We start from the raw sequence: 13008 nt of genomic DNA, 5'->3' as shown, positions 1-13008 counted from the left end.
TAGCAAAATCTTGTACAGATACAAGTGTTCGTTACAGTGTTATTGCCCAAAAACGTGCTTGCACTGTCTGTGAAACCCTTAGTAGCTCTCTACTCTACTGATTTAACTCTATTCAAGTAGTACTGCATTGCCCTGACTGGACATAAACCTGTCTGGCTCTTGACCACCAACAAATGCAGCTAATGAATGAAGAAAATATACCCTTGGAAGAGGTCTGGATTCAGTTTCAGTTTTTGCCCTAAATTCTGGCAGATATGAAATTACAAATCTTCTCCCTTCATTGCCACAACTGATGAAAGAGCATGAAGCTCACCAAGTCTTTAGGCATGCATAGTGCCAAAAGGAAAAGGGTCTTATTCATCAAAGACCTTTGATCAGTCAATCCAAGAGGTTCATAAGGTGGTGCCAGTAATCCCGTCAAGACTTGGGTATGGAGAAGAGATCTCCTAGGGACTTCTACCTCAAATGAATGAAGATCAGAGAGCAGAGGATCCTCAAATACATCCTTATACCAGAAGCTAAAAACTTCTACTAACATCGCCTTGTAACCCCTAACAGTAGAGACTGAAAATATCCTCTTATGTCTCAAATGAAGCAGAAAATCAGCTACCTTTGACACTGTGGGAACTGATACTGTGTCTACTATTCCTATAACAAGTGCAGTACACATGCAAATATTAGTTCTGCAGGTTAGTTTAAACAAACCTGTTTATTATCATATTAGAAACATTGCTTTATTAAAATATTTAAATGATGATAACCTGAAAACAGCAATTTGTAACCAATACTTTTGAGGCTTGACTACTGCAGTTATATATATACTACAATCTCCCTTAACTATCTACTAAGAAAATTACAAGGAGTACAAAATAGAGCTGCCAAGATTAATAAAAGGATTACATTATTCTGACAGAATAACCCCAGCAACTAATTGAGCTACATTGGCTCCCTGAAAAAGGAAGAACTGAATATAAATACTTCTTACAGTCTTTTAATCATTAAAATATGGTGAACCAACATACCTGAGAAACTGCTTGAGCTTCTCTATGATATGACTATTGTGATCAGACATGCATGTGAATTCAGCATATGGGCTATTTGAACTAGCACAAATTGTAAGTCAGGGTCATAGAGCATTTGAACATTGTCCACGACTATAGAACAAAATACTGTCAGAAAATCTGATCATACAAGAAGAAAGCAAATTTAAAATATAACTGAAGAGTCTTCTATTCTGCAGGAGCTACGATACTGACAAAAAACACTAAAAGATAATTATAAAATATAAGAAGCACCTTATTTTGAAGACATACAAGGCCCCCAGACAAAACCAAGTGAACAAGTGTGTAAATATTTACAACCCTTATAACTCTACTATAAATGTACTGGCCTAGATTAGGCCATCCAATCTTTAAAGTACAATGAGCAAAAAACCAAAAAAATACAGCAAAACCTTAAGGTTACCTAAGCTAGACTATGATATAGAAAGCTTCTTCTCATTAATATAAGGCCCCAATAAGCCATAAATGCTGAATAGATCAAATCTTGTTAGTGCCCATAACACAAATTCTAAATTTATTGAAATTTTTGTTAAAAAAAAAAAAACAAAAAAATTAACTTTTCTATTATCTTTATAAATTATCCTACAGTGTAAGGTAAGATATATAAAATATGAACAAAAAAAAGAAAGTATAAATCAAATTCAATAGGTTGCATTCTTGCATAACTCATGAATTTTGGCAATCAGGGTCAATTTACTTTTTGGAGGGTCACTGCTGGCCAAGATCTCTGGTTAGGTAGTTTTTGTCAGGGAAGGTTTGGTTGGGCAAGGCTGCGGGGTATGGGTAAAATACCACTGCGCGACCATTGATCCGAAGAAAGACCACTTTTTCACTTGATATTTAAATTCATTTATCTAAGTCTATTACTTTTTTTATTTATTTAAATAATTGTAAGGCTGAAACAAATGTGACCTTTAATGTTTGTGTGCTAACACATATGCCAATGCCTTTACAAACTCTTCCCACAAATTCTAGACGTCATAGTAATGCATAATGATAAAATTGCTTCTAATGTTTATGTATGTTACAAACAGATACGCTAAATTCACTTACTATTTCCATGGTTTTGTGTTATCTTATCCAAGTTTGGAGGGTAAACACAAACCAACTGGCAACAGTGATAAGAAAAAAATGACAATTTGTCGAAAATTGCATTTTTCCTAACTATACAACCTGAGGTCCTTTAACAATAGGAAGTAGCTAGCGGCAGCTGGAACGGTCGTAAGCTTCGAACAAGGGGAGAACGTAGTTTAACTGCTTGTCCGATCGTCGCAGCCCGCGCGACTGGGAGGGTAACAAACATCTTTTGCTTTTGGCCCATGCAAAATACGCAGAGTGAGGGGTGGCATGAGGAGGGACTTTATGTTAAAGGACCTCAGGTTTGTATAGTTAGGAAAAATGCAATTTTCGACAAATTGTCATTTGTTCCGATACGTAATACAAACCATCGGTCCTTTAACAATAGGAAGACTCACTTCTTGGTGGGTGGAATCTGAGTCTTTTGATGAACGACTGGTGTTCGTCCATCCCTGGAATGCCTCCCTGGTCGTAAGAGCGAGGGAGGGCTCCAAGCCTCTGTCCGATTGATCGGGGTGTGCACCGCAGGATCAATGGTCAGACTCTGGGCCGAGTACTAAGAGAGAGGCAAGCGTATCTCTTCGTACCAGCATTGTAAGAACTTTTCCCTTACATGAGCAAATGTAAAGTAATGGGTTTGTCCTCATGTTTGGCCTCCACTTTCTCCCCCTTGTTGGAAAAGAAATGGGTGGATATTTACTCCCTATCTCTAGTTAAAGAGATAGGATGGAGCTCTGTTGAATAGCTTACCTGCATCGGACTCCTATCCAGACAAGGTAACGACCGTATCCCTCTGCCCACAGGTAGAGGTAGAAAAAGATGGTGAAGAGAAGCCAGTCACTCTCTCATTCACGCATTCATTCTCCCAGTCATACCAGGAATCGATGCTGTTCTGCCTGCTCGGGTGCTGGGTAAGCTTACACAACGTGTTGAGCAGCCACCACAGGTCCCAAGGAAAAAGTAATCCAAGGACTTGTGGGCAATATCCCGAAGGTAGAAGGACGTGAAGGTGGTCTGGTTGGCCCAGACACCTGCCTTCAGGACCTGCGCCACGGAGAAGTTCTTACGGAACGCTAAGGAGGGTCCAATACCTCTGACTTCGTGGGCTCTCGGACGGAGCGTACGGATGTCGTCGCTACCATCAGCTTCGTACGCTCTCCTGATCACCTCACGTAGCCAGAAGAAGCGTGTTCTTGGAGACTTCTTTCTTGGTGACCCCCAGTGCTAACGAAGAGGCGTCGACACTCAGGCCTGAGCTGTCGAGTTCTCTTCAGATAGCGCCGTAGCGCCCTCACAGGACAAAGCAGCATCTCATCCGCATCGTTATCTGTAAAGTCCAGCAGGGAGGGAGGGATCGAAAGACTCGAAACCTGTCGTCAGGGATCGACGGATTCTGAGTCTTAGCTACGAAGTTCGGGACGAAATCGGCGAGAGTCACAGATCCCCAGCCTCTGGTATGTTTAACATCATAAGAAAGGCCATGTAGTTCCCCTACTCTCTTCGCCGATGCCAGGGCCAGCAAGAAGAGGGTCTTGAGGTCAGATCCCTGTCTGACGACTCTCGGAGTGGCTCGAACGGTGCTCGAGTCAGACTCCTAAGGACGAGAGTCACGTCCCACGCAGGGGTGGGGGCCTGAGTTCCCTGGGTGGGTCAAGACCTTTCGAAGCTCCTCATTAGGCAAGGATATCTCGAACGAATTCGTGATGTCCAGTCCCCTCAGTTTTAGGACGAGAGCCAGAGCGGCTCTATATCCCTTAACTGTGGGTACTGAGAGGAGCTTCTTCTCGGCGAAGAAACACGAGGAAATCCGCTACCTGCTGAAGAGTGGCTCTGAGAGGAGACAAACCCTGTCTACGACACCAACCACAGAAGACGGCCCACTTCCCCTGGTACACAGCTGCAGAGGACTGTCCTGACGTGTCCAGCCATCTCTGTTGCTGCGCTACGAGAAAAGCCTCTCGTTCGCAAGAGATTGGTGGATAACAGCCAGCCGTGAAGTTGAAGGGACTGGACTGCGCGGTGGTACCGTTCTACGTGTGGCTGGGCTAGAAGGTTGTGCCAGTTGGGTAGCTCTCTCGGTGCGTCTGCAAGAAGAGGCCAACAGGTCCGGATACCAAACGGCTTGAGGCCGTTTGGGAGCCACCAGGATCATTCTGAGATTGGGTAGTGACCAGCGCTCGACTGATCACTTTCCGAATCAGACAGAAGGGAGGAAAGGCGTAAGCGAAGAGGTTGTCCCAGGGGTGTTGGAGAGCGTCCTCTGCAGCTGCCCATGGGTCCGGCACGGCCGAGAAGAACACCTGGATCTTCCTGTTGTGCCGGGTGGCGAACAGGTCTACGACCGGTCCGACCCCCGACAGTTGAAGAGCCTTTCCGCCACATCTTGGTGTAGAGACCATTCGGTCCCTATCACCTGATCCCGACGGCTGAGCTTGTCCGCTACTACATTCCTCTTGCCTGGAATGTAGCGTGCTGACAGCTCTATCGAGTGAGCCGTGGCCCACTCGTGCACCTGCACCGTCAACTGATGGAGCGGAAGAGACACTAGCCCCCCCTGCTTGTTGACATATGCCACTACTGTGGTGTTGTCGCACATCAACACCACTGAGTGTCCCACCAAAGCGGTCCCCCCGAACTCTTGGAGACGTTGAACGCCGCCTTGAGTTCCAGGACATTGATGTAAGGTGCTTCTCGTGATGGTCCCACACACCTGCAGTCAGCAACTCCTCCAGGTGTGCGCCCCATCCCTCGGTCGATGCGTCTAGAACAGAAGCATCTCCGGGGGGGGAGTGCGTATGGGCACTCCTCTTAAGAGGTTCTTGTCGTCGAGCCACCCCAGGCTAGGTCCTGCCTCACCTCACCTTGTCCGTGATAGCCACGGGAAAGTAAGGAGGATCCTTGGCCTGAGACCAACTCTCCCTTAGCCTCCACTGGAGAGACCGCAGGTGAAGACGCCCGTGAGGGACTAACTTCTCAGTGACGACAGATGGCCGATCACGACTTGCCATTGCTGCCTGCTGCCTGTTCCTGCCGCGACAGGAACCGGCGGGCTGCCTCCCTGAATTTGCTGATACGCAAGTCTGCGGGAAAGACTTGGCCTGCTACCGTATCTATCAGCATACCCCAGGTACTTCATCTTCTGCTGGTTTCGAGATCGGACTTCTCGTAGTTTATCACGATCCCCAGATCGCGGACAAAACCCTTTGAGGAGTCGATCTCTGTCCTGTAGCAACTGTCGAGCGGGAGGGGGCTCGCCATGGAACCAGCCAATCGTCGAGAGTACCTCAGAAGACGTATCCCGTTCGAATGGGCCCAGCCGACACCAGAGTGAACACTCGCCGTGAACACCTGTGGGGCGGTTGAGAGACCGAACAAAGTGCCCTGAATTGGTACACCGTCCCGTCGAAGATGAAGCGGAGGTACTTTCTGGAGGACTGATGGATGGGTATTTGAAAATACGCGTCCTTCAGGTCCACCGAAAGCATGAAATCGTTCCCCCTGATCGAGTCGAGCACTGTAGCGTGCCGACTCCATCGTGAACCGCGTCGTGCGAACGAAGCGGTTCAGGGGAGAGAGGTCTATCACCGGGGGCGCCAGCCCCCGATGCCTTCTCCACTAGAAGAGGCGGCTGTAGAAGCCTGGTGACTGGTCCTCCACGATTTCTACAGCTCGTTTCGCCAGCATGGTCTTGATCTCCTGTCGAGAGCGTTGTCCTTTGCTGATCCCCGGACATAGGTCTGTAGATGGACCGGATTTGGAGATGAGGGGGGGCCGAGACTCGAAGGGTAGTAGATATCCCTCCCGAAGGACGTCTACTATCCAGTTCTCGGCGCCGTAGCGCTGCCAAAGTTCGCCCATGCTCGCCAGGCACCCCCCCACTTCCGGCAGCAGGTGGGGGGAACGGGCCCGTCCGCCCTAGCGTTTCCCTCCTCGTTTCGATTTTCTTCCCAAACACCCTCCTCGGGGAAAGGAGGGCTGGGCAGGGAGGGGGCTGGTTGCGGCCTCCTCTCGCAGAAGTCGAAACAACTGGAGTCTTCACACGGGGTTTGGACGGTGCAACCGTCTTCGCCGCCGTGGAAGCGCTAGCCAAGCTCTTTGGTTTGGCCGCAGTTACTCGAGGTTGCCCGAAAACCTTCGAGACTGCCTGGTGAACTAAGCGGTCACTCTCGTCAGTGCGCCGCCGTTCCACCGCAGCGTCCACCATCTCTCCAGGAAAGAGAGCTGGGGAACTCCTAAGAGGTCCATTTCTTAGCCCGAGTGCCGCCTCACGCCCAGCCCCCTTGGTCACTCGGGTAAGGACTGCGTCCCTACGCCGAAGAACCAAGTTGGCCCCACAGGTTAGCAGTCTGATGGGCGAGGTAAGAGATTGCTCTTCCTCCAGACTGGCACAGTCTCCTAAAAGAAGCGTCGTCTTCGAGAGCAGAACTCCCGGCCCGAGCCGGCCGCTACCTTGGATATTGTGAGGGACCACAAATCCAACCCAGGAAACTGCCTGGAATGCTGCCATAGCGTAGATTTCCGCAGTGCCTTCCTGCTGCGAGAACCATAGGTTCTCCGACAGGAGCTGCTGCAGGGACACACCTGGAGTCAGCCTCGCTAACTCCGGGTTAACCTGTTTCGGCAGTATCGGGTCTTCTGATGGCACGTAGAAACGCCTCTGCCCGCTGTAGAGGAGGAGGAAGCAGCTTAGAGGACCGTCCGGATTTTAGAGCGAGTCCTCCCGTCCTGAGACAGATTCTCCACTGATCCAGGACTGAGTCCGCCAGCTCTGATCGTGGCACCCCATCATCATTTTGGGCTCCCTCTTGGGACCCCAAAATGACTCGAGCCGGGACGTGGGCTCCGATGGTGGTAGCGGCGATCCTTCCGCGAGGTCCCATTAATGCCAGCACGCATCAGCTTAATGACTTCCGCGAAGTTCCTCTGTATCTCGGGCGTCACAAGCGGCTTGTGGAGTAGGACCGTCCAGTCCCTCCAACAAGAGCATATCCCTCGATACTCCTCCTTCAGAAGGAGGAACAGCGACAGACCCCTGACGGTCGCCTCCAACTACTTGCGCGTACGTCCTGGTCGGTCCCTAAGACCGTGCCTGAGCCGTACGGCGTCATAGCCGGGTCACGAGCCGCGCACCTCTCGTGATCGCTCCTTGGTACCTCGCTCCTCCCGGTATAGCCCGAGGAGGTTGAAGGTATAGGAGAGGCAGACCTGACGCTCCCCCCACGCTCGCTGGCCGGACCAGCGTGCGTAGAGGGCTGCTGCCGATCGTCAACCCGCGGTGACGGTCCTAGCCGTAGGCCTGGGCGTCGCCGCTCGCCTGGGGCGATTGGCTCGGCTGAGAACGTCGAGACCGCTCTCTAGCGTCAGGCGAGCTGCCGCTGGGTTCACCGTCTCCGCCCGGTCCCCATCGGGAGCGGCGGACGGGTGACCTGCTAGGCTCCCTTTCGCGTCGAGACCGGCCAGCGGTCCTCTCGGCGCGTCAAACCGCTGGTACCAGCCGTGCTGGTACCGGCGGCCGTGGGGACTGCCTTCCTCGCCTTCAACCCCGTGGCCGGTCAGTGACCGTCACGTCAGCCCGAGCAGCCGGTTGGTCGCTGCGAGAGCGTCCACTGGCCTGGCGAGAGTCGTGTGCACGACTCTCGCCAGTCTTCTGCTCCGTGCCGCTGTCTTGACGGCGAGCGAGCTCGGTCGTCGAAACTTTGGCTGGACGGTCCTCTTTAGAAGAGCGTCCACTCGGTGCTTCTCTGCGAACGAGAAGCAGCCGAGAACGGAACCTGGTTTAGCGGCAGAACCACTAGCACCAGGTGAGGACGCACCAGCCGAGGCTGATGCACCTCTGGTCCCCGTCGACTTCTTCTTTGCAGAAGAAGCGACGGGCCCCGCACCCGAAGGAACAGGAGGACCAGCAGAAGAGCTCCCCAGCTCGCCTGAGCGAGCCGGGCCCTTAGAAGATCCCGAAGGAGTCTTCTTAGGGGGGGAGAGGCAACCTTCTTCTTCTTCGGCTGTTTGGCCTTAGAAGTCGAAGGGGGGAGGAGAGGCAGAGACGACGAAGAAGACGATGAAGACGATGACGACACATTCTTCCTCTTTCCTTCTTCTTCTTCGCCAGGCTCCGCAGGACAGACGTCAGGTCTTCCATCCAGGAGGGAGCCGGGGCAGTTGCCGAAGCAACAGGGCCCGACTGCACCTGTCCGGAAGGACCTGAGACTGTTACAGCAACACCAGCAGCGGGAACGGCAGGAACAGGTCCGGGAACAGCAGGAACAGCAGGAACATCTGAAAGGTAATGTGTACCTGAAACGGAAAGAGTCGCTGGAGGGCGGCCACAGGTACGGCAGGCACGGCAGGTACTACGGGAGAGCCGGCGTCCTGTCGACAGTCACCGTCATCCGTGGCACTGGCGGCAGGTCCAGGGGGTACTCTTGGGGCAGCGGAAGTCGGGTCGGCAAAGGAAAAAATCCAGGTGGTGGTGGCATCGTCCTCTTTGGAACGGCGGCAATTGGTTTTTTTTGTACTGCCACCGTGGGTGTCACCGACATTATATGAGGCGTATATACAAGATGTGGTGGCATCTCATACGCAGGGGTAGTTAATGTGGTCGTCGTGGTGGTCACCGCACCATGAGAGACCACGGCCGACCCCGCCAACCGCTGTAGCAACCCCTGGATGCTGGGCACTCCCTGCAGTCCCAGCGACTCCCACACCTGTCTCAAGTCGTCCTTCGCTGCTGGCACAAGACACCTGCGGAAGCAATAGTCCGGGTTAATAGGAGGGGCTTCCCCGCGCCTGGGGGCGAAATACCCCCCCCAGAGCGGACAGAAGACCCGAATACAACTGTACGTCCGGGTAGCGGGCGCCCTCCTCCACACTCGACGGATCGAAGAGAGGAAAAGGACTCCGCTACCCCCCCGCAGGGGAAGGCGCAAACCGTGGGGGCTGGCCGGGAGGCAGGAAAGAGGACGAAGTGTCCGTCACCAAGGGAGTCACTGGACTTTCCGATGACTTCTTGGCCGGCCTAAGTCTCTTCCTGCCCTCGTACAGCACCCACTGCGCCTCGGACCAATTCATACAAACCATACATGGCTCGTTATTGCGAGAGCACTCTGCGCCCTCGACAACGAAACAAACCCCCCCTCGTGGGGGTCCACCTCAAAAACAACAAAAAGACCTGAACCCACCACATTTACGTCCCTCCACCCGGGACCCGGGACACTCTACGGGCGACTGGAGGGCGCGGTGAAATCTCAATCCTCCTCTAATTCACTCATTCACATCAATTGAATAGAGAAAAAAGTACTTACAATCAACTCCTGATATACAGAAAGACGAAACAAATACTCAAGATGAAGAGGCAACGACAAGCGGGCAGAGCGATGGCGAACACGTCCTTCCCACACACGGCCGAAAGCAAAAGTGATTTGTTTACCTCCCAGTCGCGCGGCGCGCGACGATCGGACAAGCAAAAGTTAACTACCGTTCTCCCCTTGTTCGAAGCTTACGACCGTTTCCAGCTGCCGCTAGCTACTTCCTATTGTTCAAAGGACCGATGGTTTGTATTACGTATCTGGAACAAATAGGAAAGCACAATCACTTCGTAGCTATGTTCACAGCTAAAACCATTTAAATTTTTCTTTATGTAATAAATTTAGGTAGTAAGCAATTCATAACCTTATTCTGGTGTTTAGTAACTACCTAATTATTTCATTTAAATGTTATACCTATAGAGCACTCTTCTTCTTCCTGAAAAATTGCCAGGTTTCCCCGGTCGCAAGCATAAACACCATCATCATTTCAGATTGTTGTGAAGAAAGTGTATGTGTCTATGGGTACAAGTGGTATGCGGATTTAGCACAGAAAATGGAAGTTTGTTACACGTGACTCCACAAACATCGAGATGGCGTCAATCTATACTACCTATATGTTATGGTGTTTTTTGAGTGAAAATTTCGAGAGTGTCATGGAGGTAAGTTAGCACTGCGAAGGCTAGACTTTCTTTAACGTCTGTATAATTGGAAATTATGCCTTGGCCAATTTCTTAGCTACCTACCTACTTGGAAGAAAACGCTACCTACATTGAGAGGAAAGTAGAGGTCTCAGGGTTTTTGCTTCCGTGGACGTTAGCTCGTGACTGACGTCTAACTTAGGTTACTGGAAGTGCTAAAGTTATTTTTTGGGAAAGTGTCGCGCTACCGTACAGGTGTCGCCAGGGGGCCATGGCCATGCAATAGCTTTTCCTGATGCGGTACTTGTTTTTTTTACTGATACCTGGTCCATACCTAAGTCTGGTTAGATTATGTACAGAATTTTTACTGGTGGTTTAAGAATGAACCGACCACATCATTCGCAACAAGGTATGCTAACTAGGCTCCGGTAAAAACATCTTTGGCACAATCATTACTTTAATTACCCAAAGCCCTACAAAAATTTTGACCATAAAGCCTAACAAGGAAAGCTGTACCTAGCGCAAATTTTAAAATCTATCTGTGCAGGCTACAAATGCTAATACACTTCTATCAAAAGGATTAGTTAGTCCCATACAAAAATTCCGTCATCAGTTCTTGAAGCAGCCACCTCCAGGTAGGTAGCTAGCTAATAGGGTAGGTACCTACTACTCCATCACAATCAAGTCATGGCTCCCGTCACATACCTAGGTATGAATCAGCGAACAACGTTTGATATCAAAGTCGTACTGCTCGTTTCTTACCGTGAAGAAAATTAAATTTGATGAAAAACTCATCGTAGCAAGCCTCTGTCAGTACCAATAAGCAAAGCTGTCTGAAAATCGCAGCCATTCTCAAAATCAATTATCCAATCACGGCCACTAGCTATCAGCTGTTTCTCGCTGCCCGCAACGTCAGCTAAGACGCGGATGCCAGAAACAAGGAAAATGGGACCTGCGGTCATCTCATCTGCCTAATATAATCCTGAGTCACGTTTGTTTATCATAATAGCCTCATTTCCAATGCTTACCCGCTATTCACCGTCAAATTGAATATGAGTTATATGACATTTCGCCATCGTATTTTGAGCATGATTCGTCATGGCTTTATTGTAAACTCTTTTAAAAAGTATTCTTCAAGCAAAGCTGGTGGATCCATCATCGATGCCAAGCAGTAAATAAAAAAGTTGGCGTGTTCTTATTTTGTTCGCAAATAACGAGACAGTCATTTCCTTGGTGCAGATAATTTTTTTTTACCAATTTTACTTTTTCTGTCACTTGATTAATCAGTTGTTGTTAAGTTTATGGTAAAAGTTATCATAAAAAATTAAGCATTCTCCGTATAAAAGATTAACAATACTTTTTTCTCTATCTATAAGGCGATAATATAGATTTGAAAAGTGTTGCGGGAAGACTGCTGTAAAGCCATTAATGGAAAATGTATATAACTAATTTGCCATAGCAAACCATACTGTTCGGCATCGATTAAAGATTATGAGGACAATTCAAGCATGAGTCCTACTTATACCAAGGTCACCTTTTCCTCTTACATATCACTGATGATTAAGGAAAATGAGCTTTAGGTATATTGCTTTAATATATTTTTTTCTTTATTCATTTGCATTATTCAGGTTCACATTATTCTGCCACGTTATATAATGGTAAGTTATGCATGCAATTAATATTAGTTATATAGCAATAGAATATTTATATAATTTACGTTGTCGCTGTGCTATTTATTGAGCAAACCACTTTTAGCAAAATTTTATTTAAAATTAAATATTTGTGTTTGCATGAGAAGACAGGATTGATACATTTGCGATTCAATCTTGAAGTTTACACACACACACACACACACACACACACACACACACACACACACACATATATATATATATATATATATATATATATATATATATTTTATTATATTATATATTCAGGAGACACAGAACATCCCTGTATAGCTAGGACAGATCTCCCATAATATATCTTTTCATTACATTTGCCCCACAATATTGATCTGTTCACATATAGCTGTTATATTATATAAATAACTATAATGACGTTACAGGAATATATCACAAATCAAAATCTCTCATTTGTAAATGGTCAAGAGGCTTTCCCTTTATTTATTATGACGGTCGAGGTAAGCCTCTCAGATTAAGTATAATTATGTACCCACAAAACTGCAGCTTATGTCTTAAATTTTCATCGTATAATTTACATATCAGAAAATATCGTTACTGAATTTCTCTAAAGCAATGTATATTCAACGTCATTGCAGAACATTCATCCAATTTTGGCATATAAAACACTTGGGCAGAGCTAGAATTTACAATTAGATAGTCCGTAAGTCCAAACTAAAATATATAGGTATCCTTAATATCTGTCACACACACACACACACACACACACACACCATAGCCGTAGGGTAAGGAACCACGCTGGCAAAAGCCGGTTTTATCTAAAATAATCGTCCTGAAATCTCAGATTATGTTGTAAGATAGCGATACAGGTGATCTTCCAGTGAAGTGTAGCTGTGTCATTGAAGATTAGATTCCCTGCACTCCCCAACTCACAAATTGTATGCACTACTACACTTTTAATTTTAATTCACAGTGTTGTCTTAAATTTTTAGTTATTAAATTTATCCTTGGGCTAAATTACGTTTTATTTATCCCCTATAGGTTTTTACTTATGTTGAAGCTGGTTAAAGCAAATAAATCATATTTTTGGTAAAATGTCAACGAAAGTATTGTTCGGTGTGGTTCCATAACTATATACTCCACCTAATAAAAGGAGCCCATAAAAACACCAAATATAGAGAAAAAAGTACTATATTTCAGAGACTGCTGTCTCCCTCTTCAGGTTAGATGAATGAGAAAAGTTTACAGAAAAGTGGTATTTTAACCAAGAGGTCCATCCACAAAC

At 47.8% G+C, this 13008-nt stretch overlaps 1 protein-coding gene across 1 annotated transcript in view; it reads right to left on the bottom strand.

Annotated features, from left to right (window-relative positions):
• The window catches only part of LOC135226972 (mannose-P-dolichol utilization defect 1 protein homolog), a 116297-nt gene extending 105278 nt beyond the window's left edge, over nucleotides 1-11019 (bottom strand). The window contains exon 1 of the mRNA XM_064266676.1: nucleotides 10840-11019. Within this exon, the coding sequence (XP_064122746.1) occupies nucleotides 10840-10927 (88 nt within the window). The 5' untranslated portion in view covers nucleotides 10928-11019. The remainder of the gene's footprint in view (nucleotides 1-10839) is intronic.
• Between the last annotated feature and the right edge of the window lie 1989 nt (nucleotides 11020-13008).

This window comes from Macrobrachium nipponense, chromosome 15, assembly GCF_015104395.2.
Source record: "Macrobrachium nipponense isolate FS-2020 chromosome 15, ASM1510439v2, whole genome shotgun sequence".
In the NCBI taxonomy this organism is placed as follows: Eukaryota; Metazoa; Arthropoda; class Malacostraca; order Decapoda; family Palaemonidae; genus Macrobrachium; species Macrobrachium nipponense.
The sequence above is the reverse complement of the archived record's forward strand: the minus strand, read 5'-3'. Positions and strand labels throughout refer to the sequence as shown.